The sequence below is a fragment of the Arachis ipaensis genome, chromosome B06 (genome assembly GCF_000816755.2).
Source record: "Arachis ipaensis cultivar K30076 chromosome B06, Araip1.1, whole genome shotgun sequence".
In the NCBI taxonomy this organism is placed as follows: domain Eukaryota; kingdom Viridiplantae; phylum Streptophyta; class Magnoliopsida; order Fabales; family Fabaceae; genus Arachis; species Arachis ipaensis.
The window spans coordinates 1,493,363-1,518,117 of record NC_029790.2 but is presented as its reverse complement, the minus strand read 5'-3'; the positions used below and the strand labels follow the sequence as shown (position 1 = coordinate 1,518,117).

At 35.6% G+C, this 24,755-nt stretch overlaps 3 protein-coding genes and 1 long non-coding RNA gene across 15 annotated transcripts in view; 1 reads left to right on the top strand and 3 right to left on the bottom strand.

The window, feature by feature from the left end:
• Positions 7,057–8,949, bottom strand: LOC110263080 (calcineurin subunit B-like). The gene is given in 6 exon segments (XM_021103667.1): positions 7,057–7,423; positions 7,721–7,795; positions 7,889–7,956; positions 7,959–7,997; positions 8,650–8,746; positions 8,827–8,949. Coding segments are annotated over 6 exon segments (348 nt in total). The 5' UTR covers positions 8,845–8,949; the 3' UTR covers positions 7,057–7,372.
• Positions 9,206–9,846, bottom strand: LOC110263441. Its single transcript, XM_021104698.1, has 2 exons — positions 9,760–9,846; positions 9,206–9,673 (listed from the first exon to the last, which is right to left on the bottom strand). Exons 1-2 carry the CDS (start codon positions 9,844–9,846, stop codon positions 9,206–9,208), a joined length of 555 nt encoding a protein of 184 aa, XP_020960357.1.
• LOC107645231 lies at positions 18,785–23,222 on the bottom strand. Of its 12 annotated transcripts, XR_002348085.1 has the most exons (7): positions 22,674–23,222; positions 22,320–22,572; positions 21,880–22,058; positions 21,318–21,375; positions 21,142–21,202; positions 20,585–20,654; positions 18,785–19,215 (listed from the first exon to the last, which is right to left on the bottom strand). XR_002348085.1 is itself a non-coding variant. In XM_021103666.1 (6 exons), exons 2-6 carry the CDS (start codon positions 21,889–21,891, stop codon positions 19,119–19,121), a joined length of 303 nt encoding a protein of 100 aa, XP_020959325.1. In that variant the 5' UTR covers positions 21,892–22,058; positions 22,320–22,459; the 3' UTR covers positions 18,792–19,118. The 12 variants fall into 12 exon arrangements, 1 of the variants encoding a protein (XP_020959325.1); XR_002348089.1 differs by lacking the exon at positions 21,142–21,202 and having other exon boundaries at positions 22,674–23,219; XR_002348086.1 differs by lacking the exon at positions 21,880–22,058 and having other exon boundaries at positions 21,313–21,375; positions 22,674–23,215.
• LOC110263079 overlaps positions 24,278–24,755 on the top strand; it is a 1,210-nt gene continuing 732 nt past the window's right edge. Inside the window, exon 1 of the long non-coding RNA XR_002348083.1 lies at positions 24,278–24,721. This is a non-coding gene — a long non-coding RNA (uncharacterized LOC110263079). The remainder of the gene's footprint in view (positions 24,722–24,755) is intronic.

Genomic DNA, 24,755 nt, shown 5'->3' with positions numbered 1-24,755 from the left:
TTGTGATTTTTGGGTGTTTAGGTTCACTCTAACTCTTGCTTAGCCTTAGATTTTGGCTACCAAAACTGTTGGACAAGGTAAAAGACATTGAACTCTTGTAAAATTTTGTTTATGATGAGCCCTAGGTTGATTTGTGATGATATATATATATATATATGCCTAACTTGTGCTCAAATTTGGGTTAAGGACATATTGGAAATCGGCCAAGGTATGGTTTTAGTTTCCTCTATATAGTATATAATATTAATGGACACTTAGGCAAGTGACCCATAGGATAGGTTGGATTTATATGGTTGTGATGATGATTGATTGATGATGCATGTTGAATTGAAATTGCTATGTTGAGAAATGATGATGTTGAGGTATGATGTTTGATGAATTGAATGATTGTATATTGTTGATCATTGATGTGAAGCATGAATGAGTTTAATGATGAAAAATTGATGGTGATAGAATGAAGAATGGTGAGTGTATTGGTGGAAAATTGTTGATAATTGTTATATGTTGATATTGAGATTGAAAGTGATGAAGTGTGATGGAAGGTTGGTGTCAACTGTGAATTATGACCCAAAAGGGTAGAATTTGGTGAAAATGGAGTTTGAAATGGCTTTATTGGGTTTTGGTTGGTTTAAGTTGTGGAAATTGAGAAATTAGTTATTGGTGAACTTTTGGTAAGAGTTGGTTTTTGGTGAATTTTGTCTGATCATAATTTATGCCTCAGTTTTCAAAATTTGTTTGGAGTTTATTTGAAATTAAAGCTTATTGAAAACCCTTCAATTTGATATAAAGTTTGTAAGATTTGAGTTTTTATAGAGGAAGTTTTGATCATTCAAAGTTGGTGTTAAAAATCTGAAATTCTGCAAAGTTGCAGAATTTTGTGATTTCTGGTATGTGCGCACGCACAAGCACAACCCTCTAAAATTTTCAATCTATGCGCACACACAGACCTGTGCGTACGCACACGCAGGGGAAGGCTCCCTGTTTGCAGCGCTAGCACAGCTTGTGCGCACACATACCCAATGAGAAATTACATCCTGTGCGTACGCACAGCCCTGTGTGCACGCACACGTTAGGAAGGTCAGTCTGTTGAGGGCGCTAGCACAGGTTGTGCGAGCGAACAGACATTGTGAACTTTGGTACCTGTGTGTACGCACACCTCTATGCGTACGCACACTTTTTAAAACTTCTGTTGGGCATACGCGCGCACACACCTGTGCGTATACACACGCCCTGTTTCTCAAATTTAAATTTTGTTTTCAACAATTACACCTTCCCAACAAGATTGTAAGCTTCTAGGACACCATTTTAAGACTCTTGGACATAATTTTGAATATAAGAACATGGGAAAGGACCTAAGGGATTTCGTTGATATTATTATGAAAATTAAAAACCAGAGGCTTAGGTTTTTGGTATACTGAGGTTGGGTTTGATGACGTGTGAAGGATGATTGGTATGTGAAATGAGAATTGATGAACTGTTGAGTTCGGAACTGAAATGTGAATTGACAGTGGTTGAGAGGAGTCGAGAACTCGAATGTGCAATGATGAGTCATTGAGGAATTGAAAATGTTTTCTGAAAAAACCACTGAACTACTATTTTAAATTGAGATTATGAGACGCTATGCGCCCGGCAGGGACGGCGGTTGGATCCCGCCTGTCGAGGTAGCGGCGGCAACGTAAGGGCAGTGGTTCGTCCCGCTTGCGTTGAGATTTGAGGTCCGTGGCAAGAGTATCCCGCTCGCATCCCTTCGGATCAATAGAGTATGCAGGCACAAAATCCTGGGCAGTGATCCGAGCACTATATCTCGGGGGTTCCCAATAATGATTCCGAAGGGCGACATCTCATGGAGATGTGTCGGGTTGGCAATTGAACCGACAATGTGATATCACAACCAATAGGACAGGCATTCATCATGTGCATTTTCTATCTATATGTTTGCTTTGCCGACTTGTAATTGTATGCCTAATTGAATAACATGCCTATTTGCTTACTTGAACTTCTTGCTTTATATGCTTCTATTTGTGATTTACTTGCATTGTATATAATTGTGATTTCTACTAGGATTGAGGAGGTTCGGAAAGCGGTGGCGATGGGATCGCAGGGAGGATCGGTTGGTGAAGGCTGTGGGACAGCGGTGTTTGGTTAGAATAGAAATCCCCTAAGATAGAGTACCCGGTTTATTTATGTTAAGATTTAGATACATATGCTTTATTGTTTTATTTATGCCTTAAGATAAATCTTGTGATGGATATGAAGTCTAGGATTGCCTTTGGCGTCCCGGGGTCTTATATCCTACATCACTGGGCACTGTTACCATACTGAGAACCTCCAGTTCTCATACCATATTTTCTGTTGTATTTTTCAGATACAGGTCGCAACCCACCTCGGTGAGTTGCTTGGATGGTGACAGAGACAGAAGATCCTGTTACTCTTGGAGTCTTTTGAGTTATTTTGAGAGAGAAAAATTTGTATAAGCTGTTTTTACTTTCTGGTTCCGTATGTCTGTATATATGGCTAGCCGGCTTAAACTCCGCGAGCCGTGGCTAGATTCTTATGATATTATACTATGATATTTGGTTATATTACATCTGATCCTTGTGCTTTAAGTTAGAAGCTTGTTTAGTATGTTTGCGCTTTTAAATTCTGTTTTTGAGCTATATCCTTCATCAGGCTTCTAGATTATTTTATTTCTTTTATATATATTATATGTATGAGCTTAGAACTGTCGTAACCTTTGATTAACCTTTGCTTTACGACGCGAGGTAAAGCTTAGACTAATTAGGGTGTTACACACCGCGCACCCCGTTGCGGGGTCCACGTATCAGCCGTACGCTGGGTACTCAAAGAAGATCATGCCGGTCCTGATTTGTGGACATGGGAAAAAGGGGGTGAGAACCTAAGGTTCCTAGTAGGGTACTATACGAACAATCTAAGGGGGTCCGCAGCCTAAATCTAATTGTTTATAAGGTCACAATAATAATCAATCATACAAACAGATGCAATCACAAGTATATAACAATATAACAGTCATATATACAAGTAAGCGGACATAAGCAAGGGAATGTAGCAACCAAGTATGATGCATGTCTGGTCCTACGCAAGTCATGAGCTCATGCGTTGGTTGGCTACCCGCAGCCCGACGTTACGTCGTTACCCAGCCTAAGTCCGGATATGGCTACTCCATTGGGTCGGTCGCGCATCGGTGCCCGAAATACAATCGCGGCACTAGTAAAGAATGGCCCAAAAATACAAGGTGCTCCCAGTGAGTAGCAGTCCATATGGCAGGCGTCCCCACGTTCATATATTCTCTGGCTAGGCGGGATGGAAGTACGCTTTGCCAGGTACTTCTTAGCACCTCAGGGTTTACAGTTTCTTCTTTCGCGGCGCATCTCAACAAAATTTATTTCTAAGGGACTTCTCCTCCCTTCTTTTATAGAAACTTGTGCCCAGCTCTTTCTTAAAATGTCTCAGCCTTGTCACATTTTATCATTTTGCCATTTTTATTTAACTTTTCTTTTTACCGTTCTTATTAGATTTTTAATGACGCTTTCACCCCTAATATTATTATTTTACCATTGTATCTTCATATTTTTTCTAGTATACCTTTTCTCCTTGATTAAGTTAATTATTAATTTTTAATTTGACTTTATGCCTAAAATTACTAATAAGCACCTAAGTACTCTAGTTTTACCGTTTAACTTTATTTAGCATCAAAATTTTACCGGATTAATCCTAATAGTTGTCTATGATTAAAATTATTCATAATATTTTTATTAATTGCCAATTTTCATCCTAAGAGACCTAAAATCAAATTTACCCTTTATTAATTTATTTACTTATTATAGTTACTACTTTTTACCGTTTTACTTTTAAGTTTTACTAAAGCTTTTATTTAGACCCGAAACTTTTTTATAATTATAATCTTGACCCAAATAATTTATATAATTACTATTGTACCCCTAATGACACTAAATTCAGAATTTTACTTATTTTTCATTTAAAATATATTTTTAACTCTCTTTTTACCAAAAAATGACCATAACAACCTTTTTACCTTTCCACCTTCATTCCATAGGATTAAAACTATTTTTGTAACTACTTTTTAACTCTTTTCTATCATAATTTTTGTGCTCTTAATGACTGAAAATTTCAGAGATGCAGTTTTATATTTTTCTTCACTTTTTGTGACGTTTAAAGCTTGAAACTTAAACCCCAAGCGCTTCCATGTTTCCAGCTATTTTCACACAAAATCTAGAGGTAATATAACAGTATGTTACACATATTTAGCAAGACAAACATTGTTAACTCACAAAATTTCCAAAAATTCAAAACAAGCACAAATTCACCACAAAGTGGCTCATATAAGTACCGAAAACAAGCACAGCCATACCCTAACTAATCCTAACTCTAACCTCTGATGTAATTTAGTTAGTAAACCTTTTTCATACTAAAAAATGTGCATACAAACGCAGAAACACAGTTGGCGGTGGTGAGTTTCGTTTTTGGGCCTAAAGTGTCGCAAAATGTCCAAATTCAACCACTGTGAGCTCGAAACTCCTTAATTCCTTAGGCGTGCTCCATGGGTGCTTCAAGAGGAGTTCTCTATACATAGAGCAGAGTAAGGATTCATCATAGCTACTGTTATTTTTTTTAAAGAAAAAGAAAGGAGAAAGAACAAGAGTTTACCTAGCTGAAATTCGGTATAAACGCAAAGATTGGCGAAAACAGACAAGAGTTTGTGCTTGTATGGTTTGAGTCCTTGAAGAATAGTGTATGAATGGTGAGATAAGAGGTTGAAAACGTAGGTAGTATGTGCATAATTTTCTCTGTTTCTCCTCTCTCACTCACGGTTCTTTTCTCTCTCTTTATGGTAAAATGTTATTGAGTTTTTGCTTGGTGATTGTCTTAAATAAAATTTGAAGTCTAAACTAATTAAATGTGGTAAAAGAGGGCTGAAAAAATTAGAGAAAAATGGGTTGATGGCAAGAGAGAAGGGGCGTGATTTCGAAGAAACGCAGTCAGCATCATAATGACGTGTTTATTTGCAGTTAACCGCGGTTAATTACTCGTGGTTAAAAACACATAAGAGATGGGGTGAGAGGCTGAGATAATCTCAGTCCGGAGGCTAAGAGTGGGAGGCCGAGTTACTTTGGTAGCAAGCAAGAGGATTCGGGGCCTCTAGGAGTCATTTGCGGAATACTAGGCAGAAATTCGGTTCGAATAACTTTTACCGGGTAGTAAAATAATTAATGGCTAATGACTATTCTTAAAGAAGTAAATCATGAAGAGATAGCTAATATAAATCTAGAGACACATTTACTTAGTAGAAATTACTTTTACCACTGGTTCTGAGGTTTTCGGTTACTAGATTTTTTCTTGGTGCACGCACAATCATCACTAAAAGCGTTTTTGCAGCTTAATAGTTTTTGGTGTGGTAACTAAGACATTGGTAAAATAGTATTTAATATCCATTTGTCAAATTTGACTTAGAGGGATTAATTACACTCATAAAGCCAAGTTTGACCTCGTAACTCTCTTTTTCTTTTTAATTTTTTGTTTTTTTTTTCAACCAGAAAAGTCTATTTACCGAAAATCTGGTTCTTACATTCTACCCTCCCTCAATAAAATTTTGCCCTCAAAATTTAGTCACCTAAGAATAACTATGGGTAATCCGTCTTCATTGTGCTTGCTAGCTCCCAGGTGTGTTCTTCCATACCATCTCGTCCCCAAAAAACTTTTACTAATGGAACCTCCTTGCCTCTCGGCTGTTTGATACTCCGGTCGACTATTTGCACGGGTGGTACTCAAAACGTCAAGTCATCCCGTAACTGTACTGTTTCAGGTTGTAGGACATGACTTTTTGTGTTGACGTTAAGATCATTTATATTTGGTAATTTTTTATCAAAATATATTATAGTAAAATAAATATTGTTTGAATTATATTATTCAAAATTAAGTTTAGATAAAAATGACATAAATTTATACCATTCAAAATTATTTTTTTAACACTCTTTGATCATAATATTTTTGAAAAAGAACTTAAATTTATGTGTTAAAATTTAATACTTTTAATCATAATTGTTCAGTACTCTTGTTTAGTATTCCTTTTGCATTTAGCTTGGTCTTTCTAATAAAATCAATAACTTATATTAAAATAAATTATATGAACAATGAGTACTAAAAATTTTATTAGAAGATACAACANNNNTATTGCATGTATTGCATGAATAAATAAAAAAATTGATAAAAGATCAAAATTTTAAAAAATTACTAAACATGATAATATAAAAAAAAAATACAAAGAATTCTGACGATGTTCTTGGCATCTCTCATTGCAAAAGCTATAATTTATTGCTCCTAGTAAATAGAAACATGTTTATGTTTGGAAAAAACTAGTGAGTAAAAACCATGCATGATTAAATTATTGCCACTACTAATTGACCTTAGTTGCAATATATGCAGTACTATTTTTAGTTTGGCATTCAAAATTTGAACAAGTTAAAACGACAAAAATATAGAGATTGGATCAAATTCTTCTAAAGTGAAAGCTTAATTACCTTTAAATCAAGATAGTAAAACCCACACATGATAGAAATTATAAATTCAATAATAGTTAACTCCTTAGTTTGTCACTTTACAATTTCCCTCATTTTAAAGGATTTTTTCCATAGAGATTAGTTAACATATTAATTAGTTATGGAACTGTTAGTAACAAGTTAATCACAGAAACCACTAACCATAACAATATGCATGTTCTTTATTCTTATAATGAATATAAGCCCTGCCAACAAGACATATAAGAGCCTAGAAAAGAACATTAATCTTACAATTCTAACATTCAATAATCTTACAATTCTAACATTCAATGAAGCTGCTTTTAGCTTGTGCTGAAGAGATAATTTCTGACCGCTGAAAAGGCACAGTAAGAAGAATTTAAATATGCAGTGAGAACTGAGAAAGAAATCATATAAATCATCAAAAATTGGAAGCTTCAAGTAGCAAAAGTTGCCTCATTTGAATTCAGGAAACTGAAAATTATTGAAAAGATTTCAAGGAAAATGAAAAATTAAATAAATTAAACTATAAACCTGAAATCAACTAGTGGCTCTAAGGTTGTCTTAACAAGTGTCTCGGGACAAAAAATACAAAGACAGTTGCCTGCCTCTAAGAATCTCTGTATGTCTGTCCTGAGTTAGTAACTTAACTTGGCCTAAGAGAACTATGATACAAGAAGTCAAGAACCCCAAGGAGATAACAGTATTTGTGCAAATTCCATTTCCACAAGAGCTATATTACACGAATCTCATGAATACAGAATACAGATTACAATTTTTTTCCTTTCAAGAACAGTAAAGAATACATCAAGCCATTTTCAATCAACAGGGATTTCAACATCCATTTTTAGTTCGGATTGGCCAAGAACCTGTGACAGATGGGAAACAAGAATTAAACAATATCCAGAAATAGAAAGAAACGGAAGAGCCTAAAAATGGAGTCTTCTAACAGACAAGTTCTTGATATTTGCAATTAGGCCAAATTTCTCGATTAAGAAGGCACAAGAAAAGTTGATTTTTCTGAAATGCTTTCACATAAGAAAAAAATCCCTCTCTGAAGGCATCATTCTTTTTTTCTACTTGATTCTGTAGTTCCATCCGCTAATGACCATTAAACCGTCTCTAATAAACCATGTCCAGAAAAGAATATTATAAAACTTACAAACCTTAATGAAGTCGTCCAATGTCAAAGAGGAGTCTTTTGTGTATCCGGCTTCTTTGAGAACTTGGCTCAAAACTCGCTGCAAATCAAAGAACAGAGACCAAAACCAAATCACTCATTTAGAATAGCAAGATGAAATTAAAATTGGGACATGTATAGTCTTTGGTGATACCTCTCTCTGTTCATCAGACATGAATGAACCAGACAAATCTTTTAGGACTTCCAGTATATCATTGAAAGCACCTTCCCATTACGGTCCGAATCATATACTTTGAAAATAACTGCAACATAGACAAACAAGTAAACCTAGTTACCGCCACTAAAAGCAAACCACACAATGCCATGGACAAGTAAACCTAGTTACCGCCATTCGATTCAAACAAATGACAGACCTGAAGTTCTTTGAGAGTGAGCTATGAATCAATGGAACCATAACAACTAAACAAACTATATTATGCTTGTATATAAACTGAGAAAAAATTCAGCATTTTTTACCTACTCTACATCTTCTGATTAAAACTACTTCTAAGGACACAAGTTAGAACTTCTCTGTAACACTAGCACCTTGCCGGTAGCCAGGTACCCGTCAACCACATTTTTATTGATTATTTATTTCAATCCCATTATATCTACACCTTTTATAATAACCACCGATTTGACATCAGTATTTTCTTCTCTTTGTTTTGTTAATTAAAAAACAATTTAAATACACAAGTAATTGGTAAAAATCGTATTTTTATACATGTGTCACGAATGTTTGAGCTATGAATAGTGTTTTTCCATTTTTTATATAACTCAGTAAACATAAGAATCCAAAGGAATATAACTTGAAGGGAGCATGTTCAACGGCAATAACAATTTTGGAATTACATTTACAAAATTGTGCAGAGAGAAAGTACTCCAATTCTGAGCGGTAGAGATAGATACACATACGTTCAATTTTATGCTGTGCAGTAGCTTTAGCGCTAAAAGCAGATAAGAATGCCACAAAGTCCTTGAAATTTATACCATCCACCATCTTCAGTAACCTCTGCAAAGAAAGCACAGAATCCATGAAACCATAACATAAAAAGGAAGTTAGTAATTTTGGCAAAAAGCTGCATGGTGCACCTGAGAAAGTGGATTCATGGCGAATTGAAATCACCGTAAGGGTTCGGTGTTTCTTTCTTTCCTTCCCTGGAGCTGAATGCTTTCAACGTGCTTCAGCTGAAATGAGGAGAAGATGGACCGTGGGTTCACTTAAAAGAGCTGGTCCATTTGGACCGACAACCCGGTTCGGATCCGGTTCGGTCTGTTTGGTTCAATTTTGGACCGTTTTCTTCGAAATTAGTGTCAAAATTTTCGTTTCGATGAGTTCTATCCTAATTTGATATAATTCATATTTCTAATCCTCCTTATTAAAAATTAATTTACTGACTAATTATCTACTAATTAATCGGGGTTTACATTCTACTTACCTAACAAAGAATTTTGCCCTCAAAATTCAAATCTAGTTACCTGAAAAGAGATGTGGATAGTCCTTTCGCATATCTGATTCGAGCTCCCAGGTATGTTCTTCGATACCAGTTCGACTCCAAGCTACTTTTACCAATAATACTTCCTTCGCGCGTAACCGTTTAACACTAGTGTCATCAATTCTCACCGGAATTACTGGAAGTGTTAGATCTTCTCTTACTTGAATTGGTTCTGGTTCTAGAACATGACTTACGTCAGGAGTATATTTCCGAAGCTGTGACACATGAAACACGTCGTGCAAATTCGAAAGATATGGCAGTAAGGCGATTCTACAAGCCACTGGCCCAATTCTCTTCAGGATCTCAAATGGTCTAATATAACGGGGATTCAGTTTCTTAGTCTTAATAGCTCTTCCCACTCTAGTGGTTGGTGTTGCTTTCAGAAAGACATGTTCTCCTTCTTCAAACTCCAAAGGCTTCTGCCTTTGGTCTGCATAACTCTTCTGACGGCTTTAGGCTATAAGCATTTGACTACGAATCTTCTTTATCTGTTCAGTGGTTTCAGCTATCATTTTTGACCCTAACAAACTTCTTTCTCCAGTTTTATACCAACATAGCGGAGATTGACATTTCCTGTCATACAGAGTTTCATATGGAGCCATTCCGACGCTCGCATGGTAGCTATTATTATAAGTAAATTTCACTAATGGCATATACCGATCTCAGCTCACTGGCTGGTCCAAAACACAAGCCCTTAGTATATCGTCCAAGGTCTGGATAGTTCTCTCTGACTGAACATCTGTCTGAGGGTGATACACAGTATTCAAACTTAGCTGAGTTCCAAATGCACGCTGAAAAGATCTCCAAAACCTTGATGTAAAGCAAGGATCCCTGTTAGATATAATGGTAGAAGGCACGCCATGCAACCTGACAATCTCTCTAATATACATTCGAGCTAATTCTTCCATTGTACAACTTATTCGGATAGAAAGAAAGTGAGCTGATTTCGTCAATCGATCCACAACCACCCAAATAGCGTCACAACCAGACCGTGTTCTAGACAAACCTATCACAAAATCCATTGCGATACTCTCCCATTTTCATTGTGGAATCTCCAAAGGCTGAAGGGTCCCTGATAGTCTCTGATGCTCAATCTTAACCTTCTGACACGTTAAACATTTAGATACATGCAATGCCACATCATTCTTCATACCTGGCCACCAGAACATCGCTTTCAGATCTTGATACATTTTAGTGCTCCCTGGATGAATGAGAATCCACTCTTATAAGCTTCCTTCAAGATACTCTGTCGCAGGTCTCCAATATCTGGCACAACAATCCGGTTCTTGAACCTCCACAAACCATCTTGTCCTTCTGACACTCTCCACTGTTTTCTTTGTTCAATTGCTGGTAATACCTTACGTAACGCTTTACTGTCTCGATGAGCCTTCAGAAGTTTTGATTTAAAATCACTTGAAATCTGCAACTAACTCAAACACAAAATTCCAGATTCTTCTCTAACTTCCAAATTCAAACCTTGAAATGCCCTTAGTAATTCTTCTTCCCGTAGCATCATCCAAGCTGCATATAAAGATTTCCGACTCAAGGCGTCTGCCACAACGTTCGCTTTTCCTGGATGATAATTCAATTCAAAATCATAATCTTTTAGAAGCTCCATCCACCTCCTCTGACGCATATTCAACTCTTTCTGCTCAAAAATATACTTCAAACTCTTATGGTCTGAGAAAATATGAAACTTAACGCCATAGAGGTAGTGTCTCCAGATCTTTAAATCAAACACAACAGCAGCTAGCTCCAAATCATGTGTTGGATATTTCATCTCATGTGGCCTTAATTGCCGTAAGGCGTATGCTACAACATTCTGGTACTGCAACAGAACGCACCCCAAACCTTTCAAAGATGCATCACAGTACACTTCAAACGGTTCACTTGGTACAGACAATACCAACACGAGTGCAGTAATCTGTGCTTCAATACTTGAAAGCTCTCTTCACATTCCAGAGACCAGACAAAAGGTGTATCCTTCCAAGTTAACTTAGTTAAAGGTAAGGCGAGCTATGAAAATCCCTTAATAAATCTCCGATAATATCCGCCAAACTTAGGAAACTCCGAATCTCTGTCACTGAAGTTGGTCGATCCCAATTCATTACTGCTTCCATCTTATCAGGATCCATAGCTATTCCTTGCTTGCTTACTACATGACCGAGAAACTTCCCCTCACTCTTCCAAAACTCATATTTAGATAACTTTGCATAAAACTTTCTGTCTCTCAGAATTTACAGTACGGTTCGCAAATGATCAGTATGCTCTTCTTCAGTTTTAGGATAAACAAGAATATCATCGATGAAGATAATAACAAATTTGTCTAGGTACGGCCGGAAAATCATGTTCACATAATCCATGAATACTACCGGAGTATGAGTCGATCCAAAAGACGTCACCGCATACTCATAATGACCATAACGTGTCCTAAAAATAGTTTTTGGAATATCTTCATCTGTAACCCTTATCCATTTTAAACCTAACATAACTTCAAACCGATCCACCCTTCTAAATTGACTAAACATTACTCCGTCTTAACAACTAATACCCTTCGACCAATTATCGACTTGAGCTTTACAATTACCAACGCACGTCACACATAACGAATAAATATCACATATTAATGATATGCAAGAAATTTCAGAATTCAACGACTAATTCATGGATACCTCGAGTCTGAGAATCGGTTTCGGTTACATTCCGCCGTTTCATGTGTGGACAGTCTCGAGCCGTGTGCCCCAGCTTCCCGCACTTGTAGCATTCATCTAGCCCAGTTCTATATGGCTCATCTGGAGCAGTCTTCCCATAGCCTTCCTGTAGCATCGCCCACTTCATGAAGTAATTTTCTGCTAATTGACTCTTCTTAACCAGTTCAATGAAATTCGTTAACCTTTACGGATACACATAGTTAAAGATGTCTCTCCTAAGTCCTTTCTCATACTGAGCACACTTCCATTCCTCATAGTCAGCTGGATTTCCTTGACAAGCTCTTGAGAGGCAGCACAGGTTGTTTAATTCACGAGTATAGTCAGCAACATACATATTCTTTTGCTTCAACTGCATTAACTCCAACTTCTTTGCAGTGCGAAGTGCATGCAAAAAAATATTTCCCGTAAAATTCTGTCTTGAATCTATTACAAGGGATATCTGATAATTCCATCTGCAGGGTATGACATAACTTCTGCCACCATTTTTGAGCATCTCCCTCTAACATGTGGGTCACTATTTCCACTGACTGTACTTCAGGAACATGCTGAATGTACAAAAATCTCTCCACGTCTCAAAACCACCGATCAGCCTCCAATGCATTGACATTTCCATTAAACCGAGGTGGACCACTCTGAAGGAAATTAGTAAAGGTCATAGACCTGTAGTATTGCCCTACATTGCTTGTACCAGCACCCAAGCTTCCATCGGTTCGGTCCTAAGATTTTCCCTCTGGGCACCTCGCTCGGATCCGCGAGACGACATTTGGTTCTTATTCACACCAAACAATTGATATTAAGGTGATCAGTCACAATATCTCAAGTTTAATGTTTTAAAATCCCAAATGCATACTCACGAACATGTATGCTACATATACCAGTCAGATATCTTAAGTAGCATATAGTCACACACAGAGTATGCACAGAAGCATAATCAGTCCGTCTCTCAGGCTCTATAGGAACGAACTGCTCTGATACCATAATGTAACGCCCTATCACACTAAGCTTTACGCTTAAGTCGTAAAACAGAGGTGGTGTGGTATTACGACCTCTAAAATAAAATGAGTATATATAATAGCAGAAGAATTATAATATGCTAGGAGCCTTGAAGAATAGAGGAAATAAAAATCGCGAAATAAAAGCGCAACGCTCAAGATACAAGTTAACTTCCGTGCTAAGAAAATCATAATTACTAAACATAAAATAATATAAGTAGGAATAGAGTGCCACAGATACAAGATAACAAGCTCCTAACTCAGCCCGCGAAGTCAAGACTGGCCGGAGAATATTTACACATACATACATACATATCCAAAATCCAAAAGTTCATATACACAGTCCTGCCTCTCCATAAACCTCTAAGAGGATAAAAAAGAATAAGTTATGCGGAGAGAAAACTAAGTACTTATATACATCACTGTGCAGCAAAACTACCCAGTAACCACTCCGCTTCAAGAGTCCAGACGCCTAACGAGATGCCTCTCGACCTGCATATGAAAAACAACAACATAGTATGGAATGAGAACCAGAGGTTCTCAGTATGGTAAAGGTGCCACGCACATAATATATAAGGTCCTGGGAATGCCAGAGGAAATCCTAGAACGCCGACACTCAGATTATAGAGCTTAAAGTATTAAACAGGAGCCATAAAAGGTGGTTTTCTAAGAATATTTAAACCTAACTAAACTTAACCTTAAATCTATGTCCCATACTATCATTCCTCCATACCTCCAACTCCATCATGCATTTTCACAGACGAATAGACAAATAAAGGCAAGCACAAGAAGGTTACAATTACTGCAGGTAACAAATACACATTTAACATGGCAAGTACATATAGGCACACTCAATTAAATTACAAGCAAGTAATTCAAGTAATATTCATATGATGCATGCCTGTCCTATGGCTGATGAGGCTCATCTGTCGGTTATCCAGCCAACCCGACTAGTCTAAATTGAACTTAGACTGTCCCCCGATGTGCATCCCCAAGAGTCTATACATAGCTTTATCTCAAATAATCAATATTGCTCAATGGGGGTAACATTCCCAGGAATTTATATAGTGCCCGGTCACACTTACGTCGTAGGGTCAACAGAGTATCGAGTTTTCAACCTGGTACACGTGGTGGCAAGCCACGACACTTTATCCAAGGAACCTCGTATCTCAGATCATTAAATCATTCAAGCCAAATTTCATACATAATCTTTCACCAGAACATCCAATCAAGTATCATATAAGACTCGTCCATAACATCTCATAATCAATTCATCACTTTTCAACTTTACTTCACCTTCAAGTTATCCTCTTTTCCTAACTTCATTTGATTATCAGGTTTAACACTATTATTTATGATCAATGGAATGAAGATAAAGGTTTAAAAGTTTGAAACACCGTTTAAAATATTAAAAGCCAAGTTTGCTGAAAATAGAGTCCACGCGTGTGCGTGGTTTACGCGTACGCGTGGCTATGGGCAAGTGCAGCTCTCGCGCGCGCACCCCTTTTTCACGCGTACGCGTAGATGGATACCTCATGTCACGAGTACGCGTGAGTCACGCATATGCGTGGGCATGCTTGCTGGTCCATCACGCGTACGCGTAGAACTACTTGAGTCGCGCAACCAAATTTCACATTCCACGCGTATGCCTGGGCCACGCGTACACGTGGATGTACGTCCTTTTTAAAAGCAGCAGCAGATCACCAAAGAGTTGCAAACCTTGCCAAAATCCAGCAACATAACCATATATTTAACAGCCAAACTTCCGATGGACATAACTCAATCGTTTTAAATCGTTTTCCTTCCGTTCTTCGAATGGCATAAACATCACAAACCCAATTTTCATTTTAAAACAAATTGAAAACAAATTGAAGGTCTGGAAACTAAGTTATGCCTCGCCAAAGTTCGGTAAAAAACCAACCTTGACAAAAATATCCAAACCTCAATTTTCAATCAAAACTCCATTCCTTTACTACAAAACCTGCATTCTTCAATATGACATTCCCTTTTCCTCATCATTTGACAATCAACACAAAACATATTCTCAAATTAACAATATCACACTTTCAATATTCAAGTCTATCAATCAATGCCAACCAAAAACCATAATTGATCAATCTTCTATCATAAACATCCCACAATTCCATATTTCTCCAAATCATCAATTATCCAACAAACACCAACTAATCATATTCAATAACAAAATTCCTAAACATTGATTGTTCACCGGCAATCCAACTTATCTTAAGGTCATCTAACCTAAGTATTCACAGAACATTAAATATTAAATGCAAGAAACCTAAACCATACCTTGGCCGATTCCCACGTAACGATTAAGGCACTTTAATTATAATAAACACAGCCCTTCCAGAATTCAATAAACACTAGGCTCAGCTTCCTCCAAGTTCCAATATCCACAATTCCAAGCTCCAATTATTTATTCACAACCTAATACACATTTATAACACATATATATCCAATTTAATACTCAAAGCTCAAATTCAATGAAATTAAAATAGAATTATCGTATCCTCACCTTACCCAAACTTCACATAAGTAAGAGTGAACATTTTCCTCAAGCTAATTGGATTCTAAAACATCAAAAATTAAAGAAATTCAACATTCCTTCTTAAATATCGAATGCTTATAGCCCAAAGCCGTCAGAAGAGTTATGCAGACCAAAGGCGGAAGCCCTTGGAGTTTGAAGAAGGAGAACATTTCTTTCTGAAAGTAACACCAACCACTGGAGTGGGAAGAGCTATTAAGACTAATAAACTGAATCCCCGTTATATTGGACCGTTTGAGATCCTGAAGAGATTTGGGCCAGTGGCTTACAGAATCGCCTCACTGCCATATCTTTCGAATTTGCACGACGTGTTTCATGTGTCATAGCTTCAGAAATATACTCCTGACGTAAGTCATGTTCTAGAACCAGAACCAATTCAAGTAAGAGAAGATCTAACACTTCCAGTAGTTCCGGTAAGAATTGATGACACTAGTGTTAAACGGTTACGCGCGAAGGAAGTATCATTGGTAAAAGTAGCTTGGAGTCGAAGTGGTATCGAAGAACATACCTGGGAGCTTGAATCAGATATGCGAAAGGACTATCCACATCTCTTTTCAGGTAACTAGATTTGAATTTTGAGGGCAAAATTCTTTGTTAGGTGGGTAGAATGTAAACCCCGATTAATTAGTAGATAATTAGTCAATAAATTAGTTTTTAATAAAGAGGATTAGAAATATAAAAATTATATCAAATTAGGATAAAGCTCATGAAACGAGAATTTTGACACTAATTTCAAAGAAAACGGTCTAAAATTGGACCAAACAGACCGAACCGATTGAACCAGACCCAAATCGAGCTGTCGGTCCAACCGGACCAGCCCTTTTAAGTGAACCAACGCTCCATCTTCTCTTCATTTCAGCTGAAGCACGTTGAAAGCATTCAGCTCCAGGGAAGGAAAGAAAGAAACACCGAACCCTTACAATGATTTCAATTCGCTGTATCTCCTCCGTCCGAGCCCCGATCGCCGCACCGTTTGTAACCATACGTTCACCGCATCGAGCTCTACGTTTCTACTGAAATAATTTCATAAGTAACTTGTTATTTTACCCCAATCTCTTCTTTCTCCCAATTTTCAAAATTTTAGAAGGAATGTTGAATTTCTTTGATTTTTGATGTTTTAGAATCCAATTATGGTTGGCATTGATCAATTATCGTAGTTTTCTACTTGATGTGAACGTATTAAGGGGAGGGGGTAAACAATCTTAAAGTTTACGGTAACAAAATATTGGATATAATATAGGAAAATTTTCAAGTGTACCGTAGTATTGGTGTTTCAATGATTTTTAATTGTTGATTTTAATTATAAAATATATATATATATAAGATCAACGGTTAAAAATTACTGAAATACCAATACGACGGTACACTTAAAAACTTCTCCATAGTATATAATTTGTGCTAACGTTTCTTTACTTGCAATTAATATCTCCAACGTTGCATGGGTAAAAAATTTTTATTCACGACATAAGTTCATTTTTTTTATTTTTCTCGTATTATTACTTTTTACATTAGTATAGAAATTTTTATGTTTTAAAATAGACATCAAATAAATACAACTGAACTAAAACAATAATAGTAAAACTTTTTAAATATATATTTTGTTTCCCTCTAATAAGGTGGTGATAATCATCAACAGCACCCTAATCCAAATCCATTGTGAGCAATGTTAGACATGCATATCAACAAAGAACACTCAGTCAGTAGATCCACGACGCTTCTTCTGAACGATAACCAAATATAGAATTTAAGGTATATGGAACAAAACAAACCCCAAATGCAAAAGACAATAGGAATTAGGAAAAAGTAGAATCTATAGGATATGAAAAAAAAATATACTAAACAAAGAATTCTGTTAAATAATCCACTTACCAATTATATTTTTTGAAAAATTTCCTTATACACAACATTAGATGTAAAGTTCCAATATTTATCATCTTCATTAGACAATAATATCTTCAATCCTAATCTTGTTGTCACTCTAGATATCGCAACATATAACTGTCCATGAGAAAAACTCGTCGAAGATAAATACTAACCAGAGACAAAGTTTCCCTTGACTCTTATTAATAGTTATCGCAAAACAAAGACTAATTGAAAACTGCCTACATTGAAATTTAAAAAGAATACTAGGATCACTGGGTACTAAATTCATCCGAGGAATAAAAATTTTGTCACCAATGTTATTTCCAGATACAATTTTAGCACTAATAATATTATTTCCAAGATCTTGAACAATGAATCGAGTTCCATTACACAATTCATTTGCCTAATCTATGTTCCTTAGCAAAATAATAGGAGCATCTTTTTTCAATTTAAGAACATGATTTGGTATTCCTTAACATGTAATCTGATTCAAAAACTCAGTTGTCAACCAATCAGTTTGAATCCCATCTTGACAATCACTTCTACAAATAGAAATCATAACTCAAATAAACCTTTTCTATATATATATATGGTTGGATATTGACCCATGAGAAGTTAGTACATTCTCGAATAAAAAGGTCTCTTGATCTATAAAAAAAAAAAAATACAAATAAATTTATTACTAAAACTAAAAAAAAAAATCTACTACAAAAGAAATAATCATTACCAAGAGAATTAATTAACCGTTTCTTGTGGCAAAGATCTCGCCTCTTTTCCTCTTCATTGTAAATGTTCTATTCTCTATAACAAGTGTAAATGACTCGCTCATAATATTGCTAGCTAAAGAATAAAAATAAAAGAATAAGAAGTAAATAGAATGAACAGACTCAAAAAAAAGGATTACACTTAGCTTTAGTTTCATATGAAAAAAAAAAATGAAAAACATAAAACGTCAGAAGTGTGATGTGTTTTGAGATGTGTTTTGAAATCACAATATCATTGAATACCTTCAACCTAACTAATTTTTAGAAAAATGGTTAAACCTTCGATCCTCTATCTAAATGTAGTGTAAATCTAATAACATACTCTAACTTAACGTATAGAAGGTAATCATAATGGTAGTTTTTCTTATCCAACCGAAAAAACATAATGACCTTTTCTCAAATTGATTTTTTTTCTCAACCTAATCTAGATAACCTAGCTATCTATTTAGAGTTAGGCAAGTAATTATTACTTTATGTTCTCTCAATAACCGATATCAGTCATTCTGTCTTCTTTAAAAGTCGTTCAAAACAACTCAAAATAATATCATTTAAATATCCTTCTCAATTTCTATAATTAATTCTTATATTTCTTCTAAGAAAACATTCAACACAAGCCATATAAATTCTCATCAATTATCATTTTCAACTAGATTCTCAATTTTTTCTTGAATAAAATTCGCAACACAGTATATATATAACTCTTCAAATATAAATCATTTGCCAAAACAAAATCTAATATATATCACTAAAGAGCTACTGCATTTTATTGGCCTATATAGAGCTGCACTGCAAAGATAAAGAACTACATAATTAAATTTGAGACAACTAAAAAACATTCACATTACATACCAAAGAAGAGTGGACACATTTGCATCACCTATATCTAATGCCCTATAAATCCTAATCAGTAGCTCTAGTTAAATGACATGCAAAACCATGTCACTTGAACCCCCTCACCAGATGCAGATTCATCCTCAAAAGCATTAGCATCATCAAATTTGAGCTTCAAGGATCTTGTCAACCTCTTCAAGGAGGCTTTTCCTTTTTCTAATCCTGAGCACAACCTTGTGTAAAGCCAAGAACATATTCCTAATTTCAATAAATCCATTAAAATTAAAACCAAATTAGACAAATTAATACAAATAGGTCTAAAAAACCAAACAATAAAAGTTAGCACATTGTATAAGCAAATAAATATATCATCACCTTCTCACTCTCATCAACTTGATCACACACACAATATAGTAGCTTCACTTAACACAAGATAAACACATCACCACCTTCTCTCATGGCAATAGGCAGATTTTCTTTTAAGAGAATGACACTTTAGCACACACAATATAGTAGGTTCAGTTAACACAAGATAAAAAAAAATGGGGAGGGAGGGGTATATCTAGCAATATACAACTGAGAAACTTGAATCTTTGAAATAGTTAAACTTTTTAATTTGGGCGGGAAAAAAAAGAAAACAACTAATAGATATTTGAAATTGAACATTCAAAATATACAGTAGCATTAATTATAATTAAAAAAAATGCAAGAAACTAAAATTGACTCTCAAGCCTTGTGTGCAAAATTTTAGAAAAAAAAAATGAAATAAAATGTTCATGATACTTGTAAAATCAACATGACATCAAATTCTTACTAATTTTATACAAATGAAATCTGGTGACTAACAACAAATAATTTTAATATGAAAAAAATAAAAAAGGCACAAAGCTAAATTTCACTCTCAAATCTTTTCTGTCCAAAAATTCAGAACAACGAAAATAAAAAAATTGTTTACGATACCTATAAAATCAACATGGACATCACGTAGAAATAACAACCCCATTATTTACCCCAATAGAAACAGAAAACTAAAAAAATAAAAGATTCAATCAAGAGAGAAAGAAATAAACAAAAGAGAGTAAGGCCCACAAAAAATAACAAAGAAATAACCATAAAGAAACATAAGATATCAAATAAAAAATCATCTATCATCTATAAAGTATAAAATATTTTTTAACAAAAATCAGCACTAACCAAAATAAAAAGACACACATACCATTATCTTCTAAATACATTACCAATACTCAAGGAATGAAAAAACAATTCAATCAATTGTAACTGAAATTACAAAAAAAATAAATAACTAAATCTAAAACCAAATCTAGTTACAAAAACACACAAGAAAAAAAAAACTAAAAAACAAAAAAAGTAGATAGATAAATTTGACTTCCAATTCCATTGTGTGGAATAATTAAAAAAAAAAATAGACATGTGAAAAATTGAAGTAGAAAGAACATCAGGAAAACATAAAAAAAGAAAATAAACAGTAGTAAGGAAACATGTAACAACTTCTCAACATACAAAATGAGGAAGGCAGCAATTGAAATTGGACCGTATCAAGCCCACAAAGGTGAAATTTAAAATGAAATATAACAAAAAACAGAATAATATGAATGAAGGGTCATACCTAGTAGTGCCACCACCGTCACTGCAAACACCAGAGCGGACCATCAAAAACAAATCTTCATCCATCACGCCTATCACTCATAACACATCAGAAAAGCGGGAAACAAAATATGCATTGATATAATAAGTACCCAAGAAAATAAAAACCAAAAGATCAGAGAAACAACAAAGAATAAAATAAAGGAACCCAGCAGTTGAAATTACATCATACAGATTTTTAAAGAATTTTCCACCGTTCTAACACAATAGTTTTCCGAAATTAAATGCTTAAAAAGACATCATTCAACAGTTAGAAATATAAGAGATAAATAGCTCCAATCTGAAGCAAATGGTAAAAAAAAAAAAGACAGAACAACAATACTAATTAATTATTTAGTTCAATACCCAAGAAGAAATAAGGCTGAAATATTATAGGATAAAAACCCAATGATAATATAAAACAAAATATTTTTATTTTCTAAAATTACAAAAACCATCTTATTTAGTTCAATACTTTGCCACTTTGATAATATAAAAACAAAATATTTTTATTTTCTAAAATTACAAAAACCATCTTACTTAACTTTGCCAACCATCTTCTCTGAACCCAAAAGTTGCTGCACAGTTGAAGAACGGGTAACTAAAAAAAAAAGCAACAAAACCAAATTTGACTCTCAATCACTTTGCATGTAAAATCTTCGGAAAAAAAATAAATTAAAAGTTAATGATAATTGCAAAATCAACATGAACCTTACAAATAAGAATCCCATTAGTTATTGCAATTATTCTAGCATTTTCAGCCTGGAATAAAATCTACAAAACAACAAAGGAAAACCGAGAACACAAAGTCAAACACAATTTCAAATTTTTCACACCCGAAAAAAACGGTCCAAATCATTAACCAAAAGTAAGAACAAATTATACAGAAATTTGAGACCTTATGAGTAAAAAATTATTTGAGAAACTTTAAAGCATGTCATTTCCAGCACCTTAAATCAGTTAGAAAATTGAAGATATTTTAGAATTTTCACATACAAATAAAAACCCCAAAGAACACATTAAAACTGATAACAAATAAGATAAGAAAATATCAACACTTACACTCCACACATGTGTAGTAGTAAACTCAATTTATGTTTCTAGTCAACATCATATAAAACTTTTAGTTAAAGCCAATTTCAAAAAGCATCTGAACCAGCATGATTAAATCTGTGCATTGAACAGTTATTATCCAATTCAAATGACTAATTAAAGTGACTAAAATTTTGCTATACAAACTTATTCAACAATACTATCAAAATAGCTATAATAACTAACTTCTTTATCCATTATCAGAAGCTGAAGAAAAGCATGTTCTTCATTCAGATCCGTATAATCAATTAAACTCCATATTCTGATGATTCTGAGTGTTATCTTCCAACATTCCTTCCAACGGGTGAGATTAGAGAGAAGCTTTACTGAATCAGTTGACACTAAGCATAGTTCATTTGTTTCATCTATCACACAAGCAGCGATACAAACAAAACCACCCAATTTTTAAAAGGAAATCAGAAGGGAATGGATAAACAGTTCCAAAAACAATTACTGTTACTGGAACGCAACATCTTATATCAAAACAAAAAACCCAATTTCCAAAACAGAATCAGAAAAGAACGCTCAAACAGGGACAAAAACAAATCCTGTTAATTGAAAGGAAACTTGACTATCAAAGTAAACAAATATAAAAAAATCTGAAACAAGTCATGACCACTACATACCTACATCACAGAAAATTCGGACTGAACAGTGAAACACACCACATGATGGAAGGGGACAGAGAAAGGACAGGGCCGCCGTAAAAATTCCCACCTAACTTGTTGTTTCCCAAGATAAGAGAGAGGAAAAGTGACATGAACCCTAGGCTGATTTCCTCTTGAGAACTACCACCGATCTTTAAATGAATCTGACAAATCAGACCAAAAAAAATTTGTTCCCAGGATCCTTTTCCATGAACCCTAATCGCACAGGCAGCTATATTAAAGAGAGAGATCAAGAAATAGGTGATAGGCATAATATTGAATAAAAAGATGGAAGAAGACACGGTTTGAATTCGAGGGATAGGGAGCCATTACCAATCGACAACGAAGACGCCTGAAAAGATGATGATTGGACCTTTGTAGCTGCAACCGCCGTTGCTGAGGAAGTGCGATGCGATTCGTCAGTTGCCTTGAAGCAAGCCGCCGGGCTAACGCTCTTCGTGAGAGTCTGAAGCCCGCAACAGAGATCCCAGTCTCTCAGCATTGCCGGCATCTCTCCGCTTAGCTCGGTGGGTTAGGGTTTTCACACGGAGGTTGACAAAAACGATGTTGAAGATACGGCGTTCGGGAGCGAGAGATATGCCTTAAGAAAATGAGGATTTGGGAGATAGGGAGAGCGATAAACAGAGCGTGAATGGCCAGATATTATCCGGAGCAGAAGGAGTAAGTTGGCTATCTATGAGAAGAAGAAGGGGAAGGTGGGATTTAGAGTTTCAAAAGAAAATGAAAGAGAGATAACAGAGGGAGAAGATGTGGGGAGAATGTAACGTGTTTACGTTACTCCCCCATTTTCTTTTTTTTTATTCTGGTTAATTGAGAGATTGACGCCTGGCTTCAGAAGCCACGGTCGTTATACAAGTAATAAATATGAAATCAGTGAGCAAACAATGCCAAAGACTGAAAACGTGTCCTAAAAAGATATTAGCAGCAAATGAAACAATATCTAGGGACCGTTGAACATGTAACTACAAACAAACTATAATTATAATGATGTGATGTAACATGCTAATGAGTAATAGCTTAACTAGCATAGTCTTCTCATACTCAATTAAGAGGTTGCGGGTTCGAGTCTCTTATCTTTGATAAAAAAAAATGATTTGATGTAACATAGTGAGTAAAAATAAAGAATTATATTATTTTTAATTAGTTTTTATTCAATATTGACAATTTGCGGGTCAAAGTCAGTGACTATATAGCTCATAAAGTTTTATGTTACAGATGGCAGCAAAGTATTGAGAGTCTTTTTCTTTCCAATAATCACGCAAGAAACAATGTTTAAGACGTTTTAATTCCATCAATCCTGTCGCTGTTACTTTCTTTGTTGTTGAATTTGGGAACTTCCGCCACTTTACAGTTTACACTTTACACTACTTGTTTCCCTACTTGTCTACTTTACAGTGTTACTCTTCAATTTGAAGCACAATGAATAAGATAAATGTATAAAACAGAATATATATATATAACAACTTTACGATATTTCAATTTCATTTATAATATGGTCTGACTAGTACATCTTGCTTTTCTCATTTCTATTTACAGATCAAGTTAGAATACTACAGTCTACAGAAACATAAGCTCTAAAATATAGAACAAAATAAAACGATTTGCAGCAAAGATATTTTACAGTTGCATCTGGTACAGTCTCCATCCGTTTCATACCAACAAGTTGTTTCACTTTTCTTGTACACTCATAAATCAATTATCAATGTATATATACCAGGTTCTGAAAACCGGACCGGTCCGACCGGTCCGACCGGTCTAATCGTGAACCGACAACAATCACGGTTCGATTAGTATCTGAAAATCGTTAATTTAAAAACCATTAATAAGCCGAGAACCGGCCGATCGGAACGAACCGGGACCCGGCCGGTTTTCCCTTTTCAACAAAAAAAAATAAATAAAAGACGCCTCCCTAACCCAGACTCCCTCTCTGTCTCTCTCACTCACCGTATCTGCTTCCTTCTCTCAACAAAATTACAAAACCTAGCCTCCAATGCCACTTTCTTCTTCAAGCTGTGTCACCGCCACCGCACTACCGCCGCCGTCGCGATCTGCGCCTCCGCCGTCCGCACTGCACCCATGGTCGTCGAAACGCGTCTGCTCGCCTCGCTTTCCCGTCAGTTTTGAGCTTCCGCGTCTGTTCTGAGCTTCCGCCGCCTCTGTATCGCCGTGCTTCCGCCGCGGTACTCCCTCTTCGTCGCTTGGTCGAGCTTGCCTCAAGCCCTTGTTTTTGCTCCAGCCTGCTGTTATCACCACGCTTCGGCCTCTGTTTTGGCTGAGCTTACGCCAGTGCTCAGCCCTGATCTGAGCTCCCTCTCCCTCATCTGAAATGCTGAATCTCTGTTGTTCATGGTTTTTTTTAAGTAATTTCTTGCTGGTTCCTGTTTTGAACTTTTG